At 50.6% G+C, this 12,401-nt stretch overlaps 1 protein-coding gene and 1 non-coding gene across 2 annotated transcripts; one reads left to right on the forward strand and one right to left on the reverse strand.

Moving 5' to 3' along the window:
- Positions 1–876: 876 nt before the first annotated feature.
- Positions 877–11,909, reverse strand: LOC133354823 (chondroadherin-like protein). Its single transcript, XM_061571968.1, has 7 exons — positions 11,280–11,909; positions 7,875–8,096; positions 7,301–7,545; positions 6,660–7,065; positions 4,271–4,449; positions 2,968–3,025; positions 877–2,256 (listed from the first exon to the last, which is right to left on the reverse strand). Exons 1-7 carry the CDS (start codon positions 11,361–11,363, stop codon positions 1,915–1,917), a joined length of 1,536 nt encoding a protein of 511 aa, XP_061427952.1. The 5' UTR covers positions 11,364–11,909; the 3' UTR covers positions 877–1,914.
- Positions 10,291–10,408, forward strand: LOC133354965 (U5 spliceosomal RNA). The gene has a single exon (XR_009756653.1). It is a non-coding gene; the product is annotated as a U5 spliceosomal RNA (small nuclear RNA).
- Positions 11,910–12,401: the final 492 nt, after the last annotated feature.

Here is a 12,401-nt window from a genome sequence, read left to right on the forward strand (position 1 = left end):
CCTCACCAGACTCCTCCCACTCCTCACCACCACACTCCTCCTCCTCACCTCCACACTCCTCACCACCACACTCCTCCCACTCCTCACCACACTCCTCACCACCACACTCGCCACACTCCTCCCACTCCTCACCACCACACTCACTCACCACACTCCTCACCACGCTCCTCCCACTCCTCACCACCACACTCCTCACCACCACACTCCTCCCCCTCCTCACCACACTCCTCCCACTCCTCACCACCACACTCACCACACTCACCTCACCACACTCCTCACCACCACACTCCTCACCACCACACTCCTCCCCCTCCTCACCACCCTCCTCCCACTCCTCACCACCACACTCACCACACTCACCTCACCACACACCTCACCACACTCCTCACCACCACACTCCTCACCACACTCCTCACCACACTCGCCTCACCACACTCCTCACCACACTCACCACACTCCTCCTTACTAATTGGTGGTGGCGGGTTTATCGACACATTTATATTTATGCTATCTAACCCAAAAACCTCTTAAGGATCCTAATAACCTCACCTTTACCAAAAAATACAGCATCAATAATAATAAAATAGCACTCATACTGATCCTCGCACAACACATGCTTTATATTCTTGGTTCTTTCGGTAAAGTCACGTAGAAAGGAAATAATAAATTAATAAAAATATAACAAAAATTCTCACGACGTTTCCACCACAACGCAAGCAGCTGTCCTCAACAGAATTTTTATTGTTTTATTTTTATTATTTTATTATTTCCCTTCTACGTGACTTTACCGAAAGAACCAAGAATATGAATCCCTGCAGTCACGAAAGTTTTAAATCGAAATTGAACACATGCTTTATTTGGCACTTTTTACTACAGGTTAAATCGAGGCACCTACAGGCTTCATTGCAGCAAGAAGGTGCCGTCAGGCTATTTGAATAGTGGAGTGTGGGTGTTCTTCCCTCAACCATACGTGTTCTCAACGTCCTCCTGTTTCTTTTACCTAAACGCAAAGGTTCCAAACATGATTCTCTTGAAACAGTATTGAGGATCACTGAAGCTTTCTTGTGTAAATAAGAAATTATTTCGTGTCAGTGGACATCACCGGCCACAGTTTATCAGCAATGATTGTTAAATGTTGGTCCCAGCACAGCGGCAAGGCTTGTCGTGGCATGGTTATTACACACCTGATGCTAAATCCCATCAACACGTTTGTGGAAATGTCATCAATGTCCTCACTCACTACTCATGCCACCCTTTGTTACAAGTTATAAATGTGTTTAAAACAGCCCAGTGACCTGCTGAGAAACTTGTGTAAATTCAGAGCTTTACATTGCAGAGTGTGATCGATGTTCAGCCTAATGCAGATATGAACATGCATAATACAACTGAATTGATCAAATGTCTCAAAATAACACAGCAAGACACTGTAGAACATTATACATTACAACGTGGATCTATGTAGCAGCGTCTAAACGCAACCGCATCTATAGACACGTTATAGAAACAGTGGACACTATTTCATTTATCGAGGCCGTCAGTCATAGGCAGAAGAAAAAAGGTCTTGAATTTGACACGCAGGGAGTCAACAGCACGGACGGCTTGGGGAAGGAACTCCCTGGTTGTGTTGTCAGGCTATGTTGCGTGTTGCTCACTATTGTGTCAAACGTAATTAACATCATTCCTTGCTCCACGTGCTTGGAGCTTCTTCATGCCTTGATCATTGTAACTGAATTGTTCAGTTCCTGAAGAAGGCACCCAGCATGTGAAGCAAAACATTGGACATGATGTTGAAAACACATCAAAGAGCTCAGCAAGACAATCGTGATCATGAGATTTTGTGGAGGGCGAGCGTTTTGATTTTTTTTTTTACCAATGAGACCAAACACATGAGCGCTTCTGATATCACCATGATCATCAATCTCCCCGCGCCCTCGCATCCCTGCCTGCCGGCCCCAACACCGCCTGCTGCCCTTGCTTCCCCTGCCGCTGCTGCCCCCACAGCACCCCACGTGCCCGTGCGCGTCTCGACAGGAACCCGCACACGCAGCCAAGTGCCGTGAGCAGCAGCAGCGTGCCCAGCACGGCACCCGGCGACGTTGGCGGCAGGCGGGAAGACGCCGGCTGCTTTCCTCCGAGCAGAGACCCGTCAGGACCCGGCAGCCACACGCCATGGGGCAGAAGGTCCGAGGCGAAGGGCGTGTGGCCCCCTGACCCCCCAGACTGGCCAGAGAGATCTGCAGGCCGCCCGGCCACCGGCTAACAGGCAGACGCGACGGGGGAAACCAGACCATGCGTCCGTGTAAGCGGTGGCGTAAGATCCTGCAAATTAACTGGCTAATGTAAATGGACAACGGAGAGGTCAGAAAGAGGATGGCATATGAGGCAGTCAAGCACGGTTGGCTACGTACGATGCGAAAGAATTCCAACATACATACATGTATGTATACATGACACTACATTGGCACGGATATCCACTCATGATGCGTACTGAATATCAGTTCCGAGAAAAACTCATTCAATGGAAACCAACGCAAAAATCATCTCGAGACTCAGTGGGGGTCTCAATGTACAGCCCCTTGTCAGTCCACTGTTTGAAGAATGCCGCCACACACTGTGCTGATCCTGGAGATTGTTTGACCCTCCCTCAGTCAAGTGATACAGCGTCAGTTGTTGAAGAGGTAGCCTTGGCTGGGAATCAGCCATGGTCATAGCACAAAGCGTTTGCCCCTGCAACATTATTGTTTCACGTGACAAACATACCTTTGTTTATTACACAAACTTGCAAGCAAATTTTATGAAGTATCGCACCTCCATCTGGCTGTCTTAGAGGCGGTGCACTTAGGAGATGGAGCGATTAAGGATTTGCCAAAGGGATCAATGTGGAACGGCGTGAAATATGTAGAGGGTCCTGGAGCAATTGACGTGGAGTTTGATCGAGCAGGTGACCTGAACTCAGATGCATCTCACCTTCTGGGGTTTCGTTCCACGCAGCTTGGTTCTCGCAGGATTTGTAGTTTGTGTGGTCCTTCAGCAGAAACAAACAAACACAAGCCGGGAATGGCACAGATGTTCATTTAAAGCAGGGGCGGTGAATCTACTGCCCATGGGCCTATAATGATCCACTACTTCATTTCATACAGACAACGACCACTTGAGGCCTGTCGCTTCAAAACGGCCTGAAAGCAATCCGTATTAATTACTGTGAGCATCTTAGCTGCACTAATTCAGTACTAGGAGGGGGAGTATTTTTAACCTGGCAAAAACACTGCTTCTAATTGTCGCCCTCAAGTTTATCATGGCAAGGGCCTGTTTTTAATCGGTCGTTATTGTTGCGTTATATTTGGATAACGCTGATGTGTGTATTGATGCGAGGTTGCCCACTAAATATATGTGAAAGCCATATTTGTTGCTCAGGAAGGAAGAGGTGACCGAAAAACAACCATTTATCTTGCAAACAGTACCGGATTAAGCTAGTGCGGGCCTGTAGCATATGTTATAAAGGGGCCCTAAATAAAAAAAATAAACACTCAAATATTAAAACACGTAATGTTTAACTTGCATAGTAAAGAAATGTTGTCATTGCTATATAGCCAGATAATAAGACAAATCGCTAACCTTAAACACCCAGTCGTTCATAAAAGTTGAAGGCAGTATATTACTATAGTAATAAAGCAAGTGCAGAATCACTGAACCGGAATTGATAGCTTGAAAGAATTTAGCGCGGGGCCCTTGAAAGTGCGAGGCCCGTAGCATGTGCTACTTTTGCTACGAGGATAATCTGGCACTGCTTGCAGATACACATCTAGGTCGCGTGTCCTGGACTGTCTCGCACGAGTTTAAAAGTATGATGAAAAATACTGCAACGTTATGGTTAAGACGTGCCATTCTACTAATATGGCATGCTCGTGAGGTCACGACAACGCCTGCTTTGGAGCTCATGGCACAACTGCATCAGACTGGTTCTGCCGGCATCGCCCGGTTGCTGCTTTGTGAAAGAGAAACACAAAACGTAGATATGTACAAAAAAACCTTACAATATTGCTTCTCAAATACTCCTTACCTGGGCATGTATATACTCCTAATGAAAATCCATAGGTCTGTAGCTCATCACAGCAGGACTCAAACTGTTATCCCCGTGTACCGTCTGAGGTGCTCACAGACATTTGATAATCGTGACTTTAAAGCTGCGCTTTTGTTTACAATCTGTTTACAAAAAGCTATTCATTGTTTGGGTTGAGTCATAAAGGCATTATTAGATATGTCCTCTGACCTTTGCATAGCGTCGCCCGGCATTCCTGGCCGGCCCGTCCTCGTGGTGGTGGTGGTCCTCCTGGTGGTCGTGGTTCTGGTGGTCGTGGTGGTGGTGGTCAGATCGTGGGGGCATCGCGACGTGAAGACGTTACGCCCGGCCACCCAGGCCGGGGACGCACAGGTAAGGCCGTAGTACACCTGCCAGGAACCGCAACAGCACCGATTACTCGCCCGAGTAATTGGTGGCATTACGACACTCAAGAGTACATTGTAACGTGAAAATAGATGAATACAGAGAACATATGCAAATTGTAGACGTCATACTGACTGTTAAGGAAAGTAAGTAGGCTTGGCTAGGAATCATCGCCAGGAGCGATAACGGCTGGAGGTCGAGACTAACGGTGGAGTGGCAGCTAAAGGGAGGAGCTATATGGAACGTTGCTTCAACAGAAAGTAAGAGATGGCTTGCGGAGGCCTTCATCCAGCCGTGGATAGATCATGGCTTGAGTATGATTAAACACGACAAGAAAGAATGTAAAATAAATGTAATTTCCATTTAATTTGGTCTCAACAAAACATGATACGGGCCAAAATGTTCGCCGTGTCCTCAACGCATTGTGACTTTTAACGCTGACGTCTGCGGATGTCAACACTGAACACCAATTCTGCCGCTACCCATTCGCCATTTCTAAGCATCAAAGAGTTGTTTTTTCCGACAACAAAGAACGCAACCGGAGAATAAATACCAACACTTTAAAAACAAATAACAAGAACATTGCACCTGCAAGTGTGACTTAACTTTGCAATTATGACAGTCACTATTGTGCAATTATTATCTGGCCAAGGTGTCTGCTCAGTGGTAGAGCAAGCGGCTCCTTATCGGAACGTTGCGAGTTCCATTCCTGGTGAGGGGCTTGACTCAGCCCATTGCCCCTCCAGAATCAATAAAATAAGTAACACTCTTTGAGGAAGTCAACAGGGGTTGTTCTATGGGAGACTTTCTCCCTCATTTGAGTCTGGAATTTCCGTTTCTGGTTCACGGCTGCAAACAGAATATGAGCAGCAAATCACTTTGATTTCATATCCTCATCACCACGGATCCCTATTTGAGTCTCCTACCATCTCTTATGAATCCCCATCCACACCCCTGGGTCCCCATTCCCACCAATCCCAGATCCTTGTCCCCATCTCCTGTCTCGATCCCCATCCACACCCCTGGGTGCCCATTCCCACCCATCCCAGATCCTTGTCCCCATCTCCTGTCTCGATCCCCATCCCTACCCCTGGGTCCCCATTCCCACCCATCCCAGATCCTTGTCCCCATCTCCTGTCTCGATCCCCATCCCTACCCCTGGGCCCCCATTCCCACCCATCCCAGATCCTTGTCCCCATCTCCTGTCTCGATCCCCATCCCTACCCCTGGGCCCCCATTCCCACCCATCCCAGATCCTTGTCCCCATCTCCTGTCTCGATCCCCATCCCTACCCCTGGGCCCCCATTCCCACCAATCCCAGATCCTTGTCCCCATCTCCTGTCTCGATCCCCATCCACACCCCTGGGTGCCCATTCCCACCAATCCCAGATCCTTGTCCCCATCTCCTGTCTCGATCCCCATTCCTACCCCTGGGTCCCCATTCCCACCCATCCCAGATCCTTGTCCCCATCTCCTGTCTCGATCCCCATCCCTACCCCTGGGCCCCCATTCCCACCCATCCCAGATCCTTGTCCCCATCTCCTGTCTCGATCCCCATCCCTACCGCTGGGTCCCATTCCCACCCATCCCAGATCCTTGTCCCCATCTCCTGTCTCGATCCCCATCCCTACCCCTGGGCCCCCATTCCCACCCATCCCAGATCCTTGTCCCCATCTCCTGTCTCGATCCCCATCCCTACCCCTGGGCCCCCATTCCCACCCATCCCAGATCCTTGTCCCCATCTCCTGTCTCGATCCCCATCCCTACCCCTGGGTCCCCATTCCCACCCATCCCAGATCCTTGTCCCCATCTCCTGTCTCGATCCCCATTCCTACCCCTGGGTCCCCATTCCCACCCATCCCAGATCCTTGTCCCCATCTCCTGTCTCGATCCCCATCCCTACCCCTAGGTCCCCATTCCCACCCATCCCAGATCCTTGTCCCCATCTCCTGTCTCGATCCCCATCCCTACCCCTGGGCCCCCATTCCCACCCATCCCAGATCCTTGTCCCCATCTCCTGTCTCGATCCCCATCCCTACCCCTGGGCCCCCATTCCCACCCATCCCAGATCCTTGTCCCCATCTCCTGTCTCGATCCCCATCCCTACCCCTGGGCCCCCATTCCCACCCATCCCAGATCCTTGTCCCCGTCTCCTGTCTCGATCCCCATCCCTACCCCTGGGTGCACCCTCCGGACCCCCGACCTCTCCTCGTACCCGCACTCTCGCGTCCAGCAGCCGCTGCCGCAGGGCGCACACCGCGTCCACGTCCTCGCAGGCCCAGGGGTTCCCGTGCAGCACGAGCCAGCGCAGCTGCAGGGGCCCCAGCGCGGGCCCCGGCGCGGGCTCCGGGCTGGTGCTGGGGCTCGGTGCCACGGTGGTGCTCGTGAGAGGTTCGCGGGGTCGCGGGTTGGGAAGGGGCCCCAGGGGAGGCAGGGGGTCGCGGGGGGGCAGGTTGAGCGCCGGCGGCGAGCGCAGGCGGTTGTTGGACAGGTCCAGCAGCTGCAGCCCCGGCAGCTCGAGCAGCAGAGCGACGTCCAGCACCAGCAGCTGGTTGCCGTGCAGGTCCAGCACCTGCAGCGAGCGAGCGCCGGCAAAGTACTGCCCGTCTGCACGAAGGGACCTGGGGAAAGGGGGCAGAGCAGGAGGAGGACTTTCTCTCTTTGTGGGTCTCTGTGTTCGTTACTGGTGACTGCTCTGAGACTATGAACTCGCTACACTTGACCACCCGGATTAATCACGGGTGGCCAAAACCCCGATTCGAAACCAGGGACACGACAGCACCCGCTCTGCCCCGTGAACCTTGCTTCGGGTGAAACTCGTCGCTAATGTTCCTTGGGAATTTTGCGAGCACTCACGTGAGCGCGTTCCCGTGCAGGTAGAGGCGTCGCAGGTGCACGCAGCCCGCAAAGGCACGGCGTGGCAGCTCTCGCAGTGCGTTCCCGTGCAGGTAGACGTCACGGAGTCGCGACAGCCTGGACAGACCCTCCGCGGGGAGGACCCGCACGCGGTTGTCGGACATGTCCAGCGTGCGCAGTGCCGGCAGGTCGGTGATCAGGTCAGCCGGAACCTCCTCCAGCTCGTTATCCTGCAGCTCTAGGACCTGGCGAGGGACCACGGGAGAGGTTTGATTTTTGTTAATTAACACCAGGTGAAAACTCAGGAGATCAGGATAGTCTCATTTTGCAAGAGTGGCCTGGGTCAGCAACATGGAAGAGGTTTAGAACCCACAGTGGGGGAGGTTGGGACTCCACGTGGAGGAGGTTGGAATCCCAAGTTGAGAAGGTTTGGACACCACATAGAGGTTGGGCGGAGGTTTAGAACCCACGTCAAAGAGGTTTGGACTCCACATGGAGGAGGTTGGAGATGGTTCGGAACTCCACGTATCGAACACACAAGAAGTGTGACCCCCCTCCCCCTCCCCCCCGCCACCTGGAGTCGCAGCAGGCCCTGGAAGACGCCTGCCTCGAGCTGGGCGACGCGCGAGGCTCGAATGCTGAGCCGCTCGAGGCTGGACAGGCGCGCCAGGCTGCCGGCTCGCAGCACGCGAAGGCGGTTGCCTCCGAGGAAGAGCTTCTTGATGGGACGGTCGTTCTCCAGCAGGGACGGGTCCAGCAGTGGGACCTCCTCCAGCCCCTCGTCGGCGCACTTGATCTGCCACAAGCGATTTTATTACGTCTTCTTGATTCGTTCGGTAAAGTCACGTAGAAGGGAAATAATACAATGATAAAAATAAAACGTAATAATATAATTGTCACGACGTTTCGGCCACAACGCAAGCAGCCGTCCTCAGGTGAAGAACAGGTCTGTCGGAAAGGCAGCGTCTGCCGGAAAGACAGCGTCTGTTCTTCACCTGAGGACGGCTGCTTGCATTGTGGCCGAAACGTCGTGAGAATTATTTTATTACGTTTTATTTTTATTATTTTATTATTTCCCTTCTACGTGACTTTACCGAAAGAACCAAGAAGATGAATCCCTGCAGTCACGAAAGCTTTAAATCGAGATTTTATTACGGTTAGAGGCTGGGGTCAGGAATAGGGGGTAAGTAAGGATAGGGTCAAGAATTGGTTTAGGAATATGGATAGCTTTAATTAGGCTAGGATTGGGATGAGGATTTTGGTGAGGGTTAGATATGGCATTATATTTGTTACTGTTTGATTACTACTGTATATATGTATGGGTGAAGCTTGGGGGGGGGGCACGGGGGGACAATGTCCCTTTAAAGTGGACAGCTTCATTTATTTTCGTTAGTTTGCAATTATGATAAAAATTCATTATATGCACCTGAGGTTCCTAATGTGAGGGACAAAGCGAACCCCACCCCAACAATATAGAGGATACTTAAAATTTTTAACACTTATACGGTACTATCGTTTTTGATGGAAAAAGAACGGATACTACACTAAAACATTTTCACAAATGTATCTTAATAGCTTCAAAGAGTCTGCTCCACTTGTTCGCCATCGTTGTCAACGCGTGGCCTGGAATCTTCTCCAGGTGGTCTCCAGAGCTCGGAGGAGGCAGCACATTTCTCGTGATGTTGTTGCACTTTCTCAGAAGTGTTCACATTTTTTTGAAGCGCCCCCCTTTGTATTTAATAACCCTGCGTAATATATCCTCAATTATTGACAACATTCAATCGGGTCAGTCGGTATTAAACATGTTCGTTTATCAAACATGTAGAAATGCGTACAATGTTTTAGATTTGCTACAGCTTGTGCCTGCTAAATCGACGACATGAAACACGCGGGCAACATTATATATTTATTTATCGATTGTGAGATCGATTGCTCAGGTCTGCGCCCGCCACACCGGAGCAATCGATCGATCGATCGCTCACACGAATACAGAATATTCATAATGTTTGTGTTGGACGGTTGAACATGTTTTAATAACCTCTTGATTTGATGATTTCACACGTTTGGTCGACAATTGAAGATGCATCAAAATACGTAGTTTAACGTTTTGCCGGAAAATGTTGAGGATTATGCGGAGTACGTTTGGGGCCGTCCATAAATGACGTCACGCGATTTTTGACGATTTTTGACCCCCCCCCCCCCCTTCGTCACACGGCGTCACAAAAAGTCAAACCCCCCTCAAATATGACGTCACAAAGATCTGCCCCCTCCCCCCAAAAACCCCTAAAACATGCTTCTAATCGCTTTAAACTATTGTCATTGTAGTACGTATTTGATGTGCCGCTGCACTCTGATGTTGTAGGAGAAAACATTTATTAAAACGTATATTTAATTAAGTAGAACGTGTTGTCTATATTTATTTAAAGTTGCGCATTTTGATGTGACGTCACATTTCTCACCCCCCCCCCCCTCGTCACACATCGTCACAAAGGTCTGACTCCCCCCCCTCCCCCCATGTGCGTGACGTCATTTATGGACGGCCCCTTTTATATGTAAGGTACTGTGCAGTATTGCCGAAAAATGTACCATTTATATACTTCATCAGAAATCAAACATAGCAAGACATATTCCTTCGCTAAAAAGATTAAAGGATTGTTTCGTATTTAATGTTTTTTTTCGGACCCAGTTTTCATTTTCTAAAAGCTATCGAAGGTCTCTGATTTAACGTCACTTCCGTCCGCCATTGGTCCAATCGTCTAATTTATGCACAACCGAAATGCAGTGCGCACGAATGTATACTGTTTTCTTTTTACGTTAATAATCTTCGTATGCATATGAATATCCGTCAAGTGAACACTAATCCGAATTTATATTGTACCGTGGTTATGTATTGTTAAAATAAAACTAAATGTGAGGCCGCGAAGTAAGGGACCCATAGGATAAAGCGAGTTCGTGGTGGTATATGTACCCACGTGTGGGGATGCAAACGTTAACTCTGGTTTCTCTTCAAAGCGAATAAATCTTTCGCCTTTTACTAAAGATTTCCGTGGAGAGGAACAATCCAAGGAGATTGAAACCAATTTTTCGTTACCCTGCTTCGGCAGGGTTCTTTTGTAAAACAAAATGAGATTTAAACGCATTCCTGCGGAGGGAGCTGGTAGGAACGTTGGGTTGCTCGGTCAATGGCCAGCGTCAACAGCGGCGTGGTGTATGCCGCAAATATGCCCGACTGTGAGGGCGGGCACAAGCCGGCGTGAGTAGGTTAAACGTTGAGTTTTGTAAGGGCACCACGGGGTGACCAGCCCCTCCCTCCCCACCCAGCCCCTCCCTGCACGACGGGCGGACACAATAATCCCCTGTGGGCTGGTGTAACCAGGAGGTTCCTACCAGTAACATGCCATATATAAAGGTTATGTAGCACGCACATCATTTGTTGCTGAATATTAGTTTTTGGAGGAACTTTATACATAGCACGCGAGTGGACGATGTTTGTAAAGTACATACTATGAATAAAACATGTTCATCTACCTTTGCAAGCTGACTGAAGGTCCCGCAATGGATTCGAGATAGGGACAAGGTTAGGAGATGGGGTTAAGGATGGTGTTGGAGATTTGGGTAACCCTATACTCGTGGTTAAGGATTGGGTGGGTCCTAGTGTGTGCATCAGTGTGTGCATGGATCATATGTATGATTCATGCTCACGGCCAACACCAGTGATGACAATTATCTGAACCGATCTTGGGACTCCCCTAGGTCGACTAAGCCTCAAATGAGTACCTGGTGCGATGTATAAACATCGCCACTGGGGAGACAAAGGCGGGCAGGCGTGGTGTTTGCCACCCACCCCCTCGTGTGCCGTGCTGAGCTTTATCGATGCTGTTAAGGCTATCCGGGGGATCTTTGTATTTTGTGTGTTACACTGATTATGTGTCGCAGTGTGCGCGTGTCGCTGGGAGTGTGTGAAGCTGCCGTGACTCACGTAGTCCCTCCAGCACTCACGGCACGGGCACGGCGCCAGCACCGAGCCCAGCGCGCACAGCACCAGCAGCAGCAGCTCCTCCATGCCAGCGGACAGCTCCCCACACAGCCAGCCCCGAGGCAGACAGCTGTCGATGTGAACAGCTACCGATACAGACAGTTCACTAGACAGCCAGCTGCTCACACAAACCACCCCCGAGACAGACAGCTACTGGGGCAGACAGTTCCCCGCAGAGACAGCCTCCAATGCAGACAGCTCCCATAAACAGACGGCTCCCTGTAAAGACAGCCCCATTAGACAGGCACCTCTCTATACACACAGCTCCCCACACAGACAGCTCCCTTAGACGCACAGCTCCCCACACAGACAGCTTATAAGCCACTGCCTCCCGTACTTATCGCTACCCTCGTCCTCTCGCTCTCTCTCCCCGGAGCTGTTGCTGGAGGCGCGTACGTGGTGATGTGGGGCAGGTGGGGCAGGTGGTGGAGTGCCCTGGGCCCTCTCTCCCCCCACCTCTGCTCTCAGTCCTCGCTGCTTACAATGGCAAATGGCTCTTCTGCAGAGAGTCAGAGAAGCCCTTCAAGGTGATGCCCAGCTGAGCTCTCACACGAAGCATTCAACAGAACCCGCAAGTGCGTTCCGTGCAATTGGCTGTGGTTGAACCCTCAATGGTCTCCAGGGTGCTTGCGTGGAGGGCTCTTGGCTAGCACAGCACAAGTTTGGCATCAGGCAAATCTGGCAGCAGAGGCGATTCGTCGACTCAGTCGATTAATCGACGCGAAACAAATGGCTGGACCGACCGCTTGTTTCGCGATGGTCGTTCGAGCTCCTTCGGAAATGCCGGCAGCTCAATCTGCCCCCCCAAGGCGAGAAACCCCCCGGCTCCCTCCCCATGTGATGTGTGCTCAAGCACGGTACGACGATTTTTTGTGATTTTCCAATGGAATATTGTATGAAAACAGATACATTCCACGACGCCTCCTTCTTGTGTACATCTCTCCATCGGCCAGTCATCTCAGTCAGTAAACCCATGGCACATGAGTCTGTCCCGTGGCCTCCTGCCAGTGGGCGTTCGACACTTCACGTGACCTTAAAGTGCACCTAGCCTGGCACAAGCGCCGT

Source organism: Lethenteron reissneri, chromosome 49 (assembly GCF_015708825.2).
Source record: "Lethenteron reissneri isolate LAM-NWPU_2019-01 chromosome 49, ASM1570882v1, whole genome shotgun sequence".
Lineage (NCBI taxonomy): Eukaryota > Metazoa > Chordata > Hyperoartia > Petromyzontiformes > Petromyzontidae > Lethenteron > Lethenteron reissneri.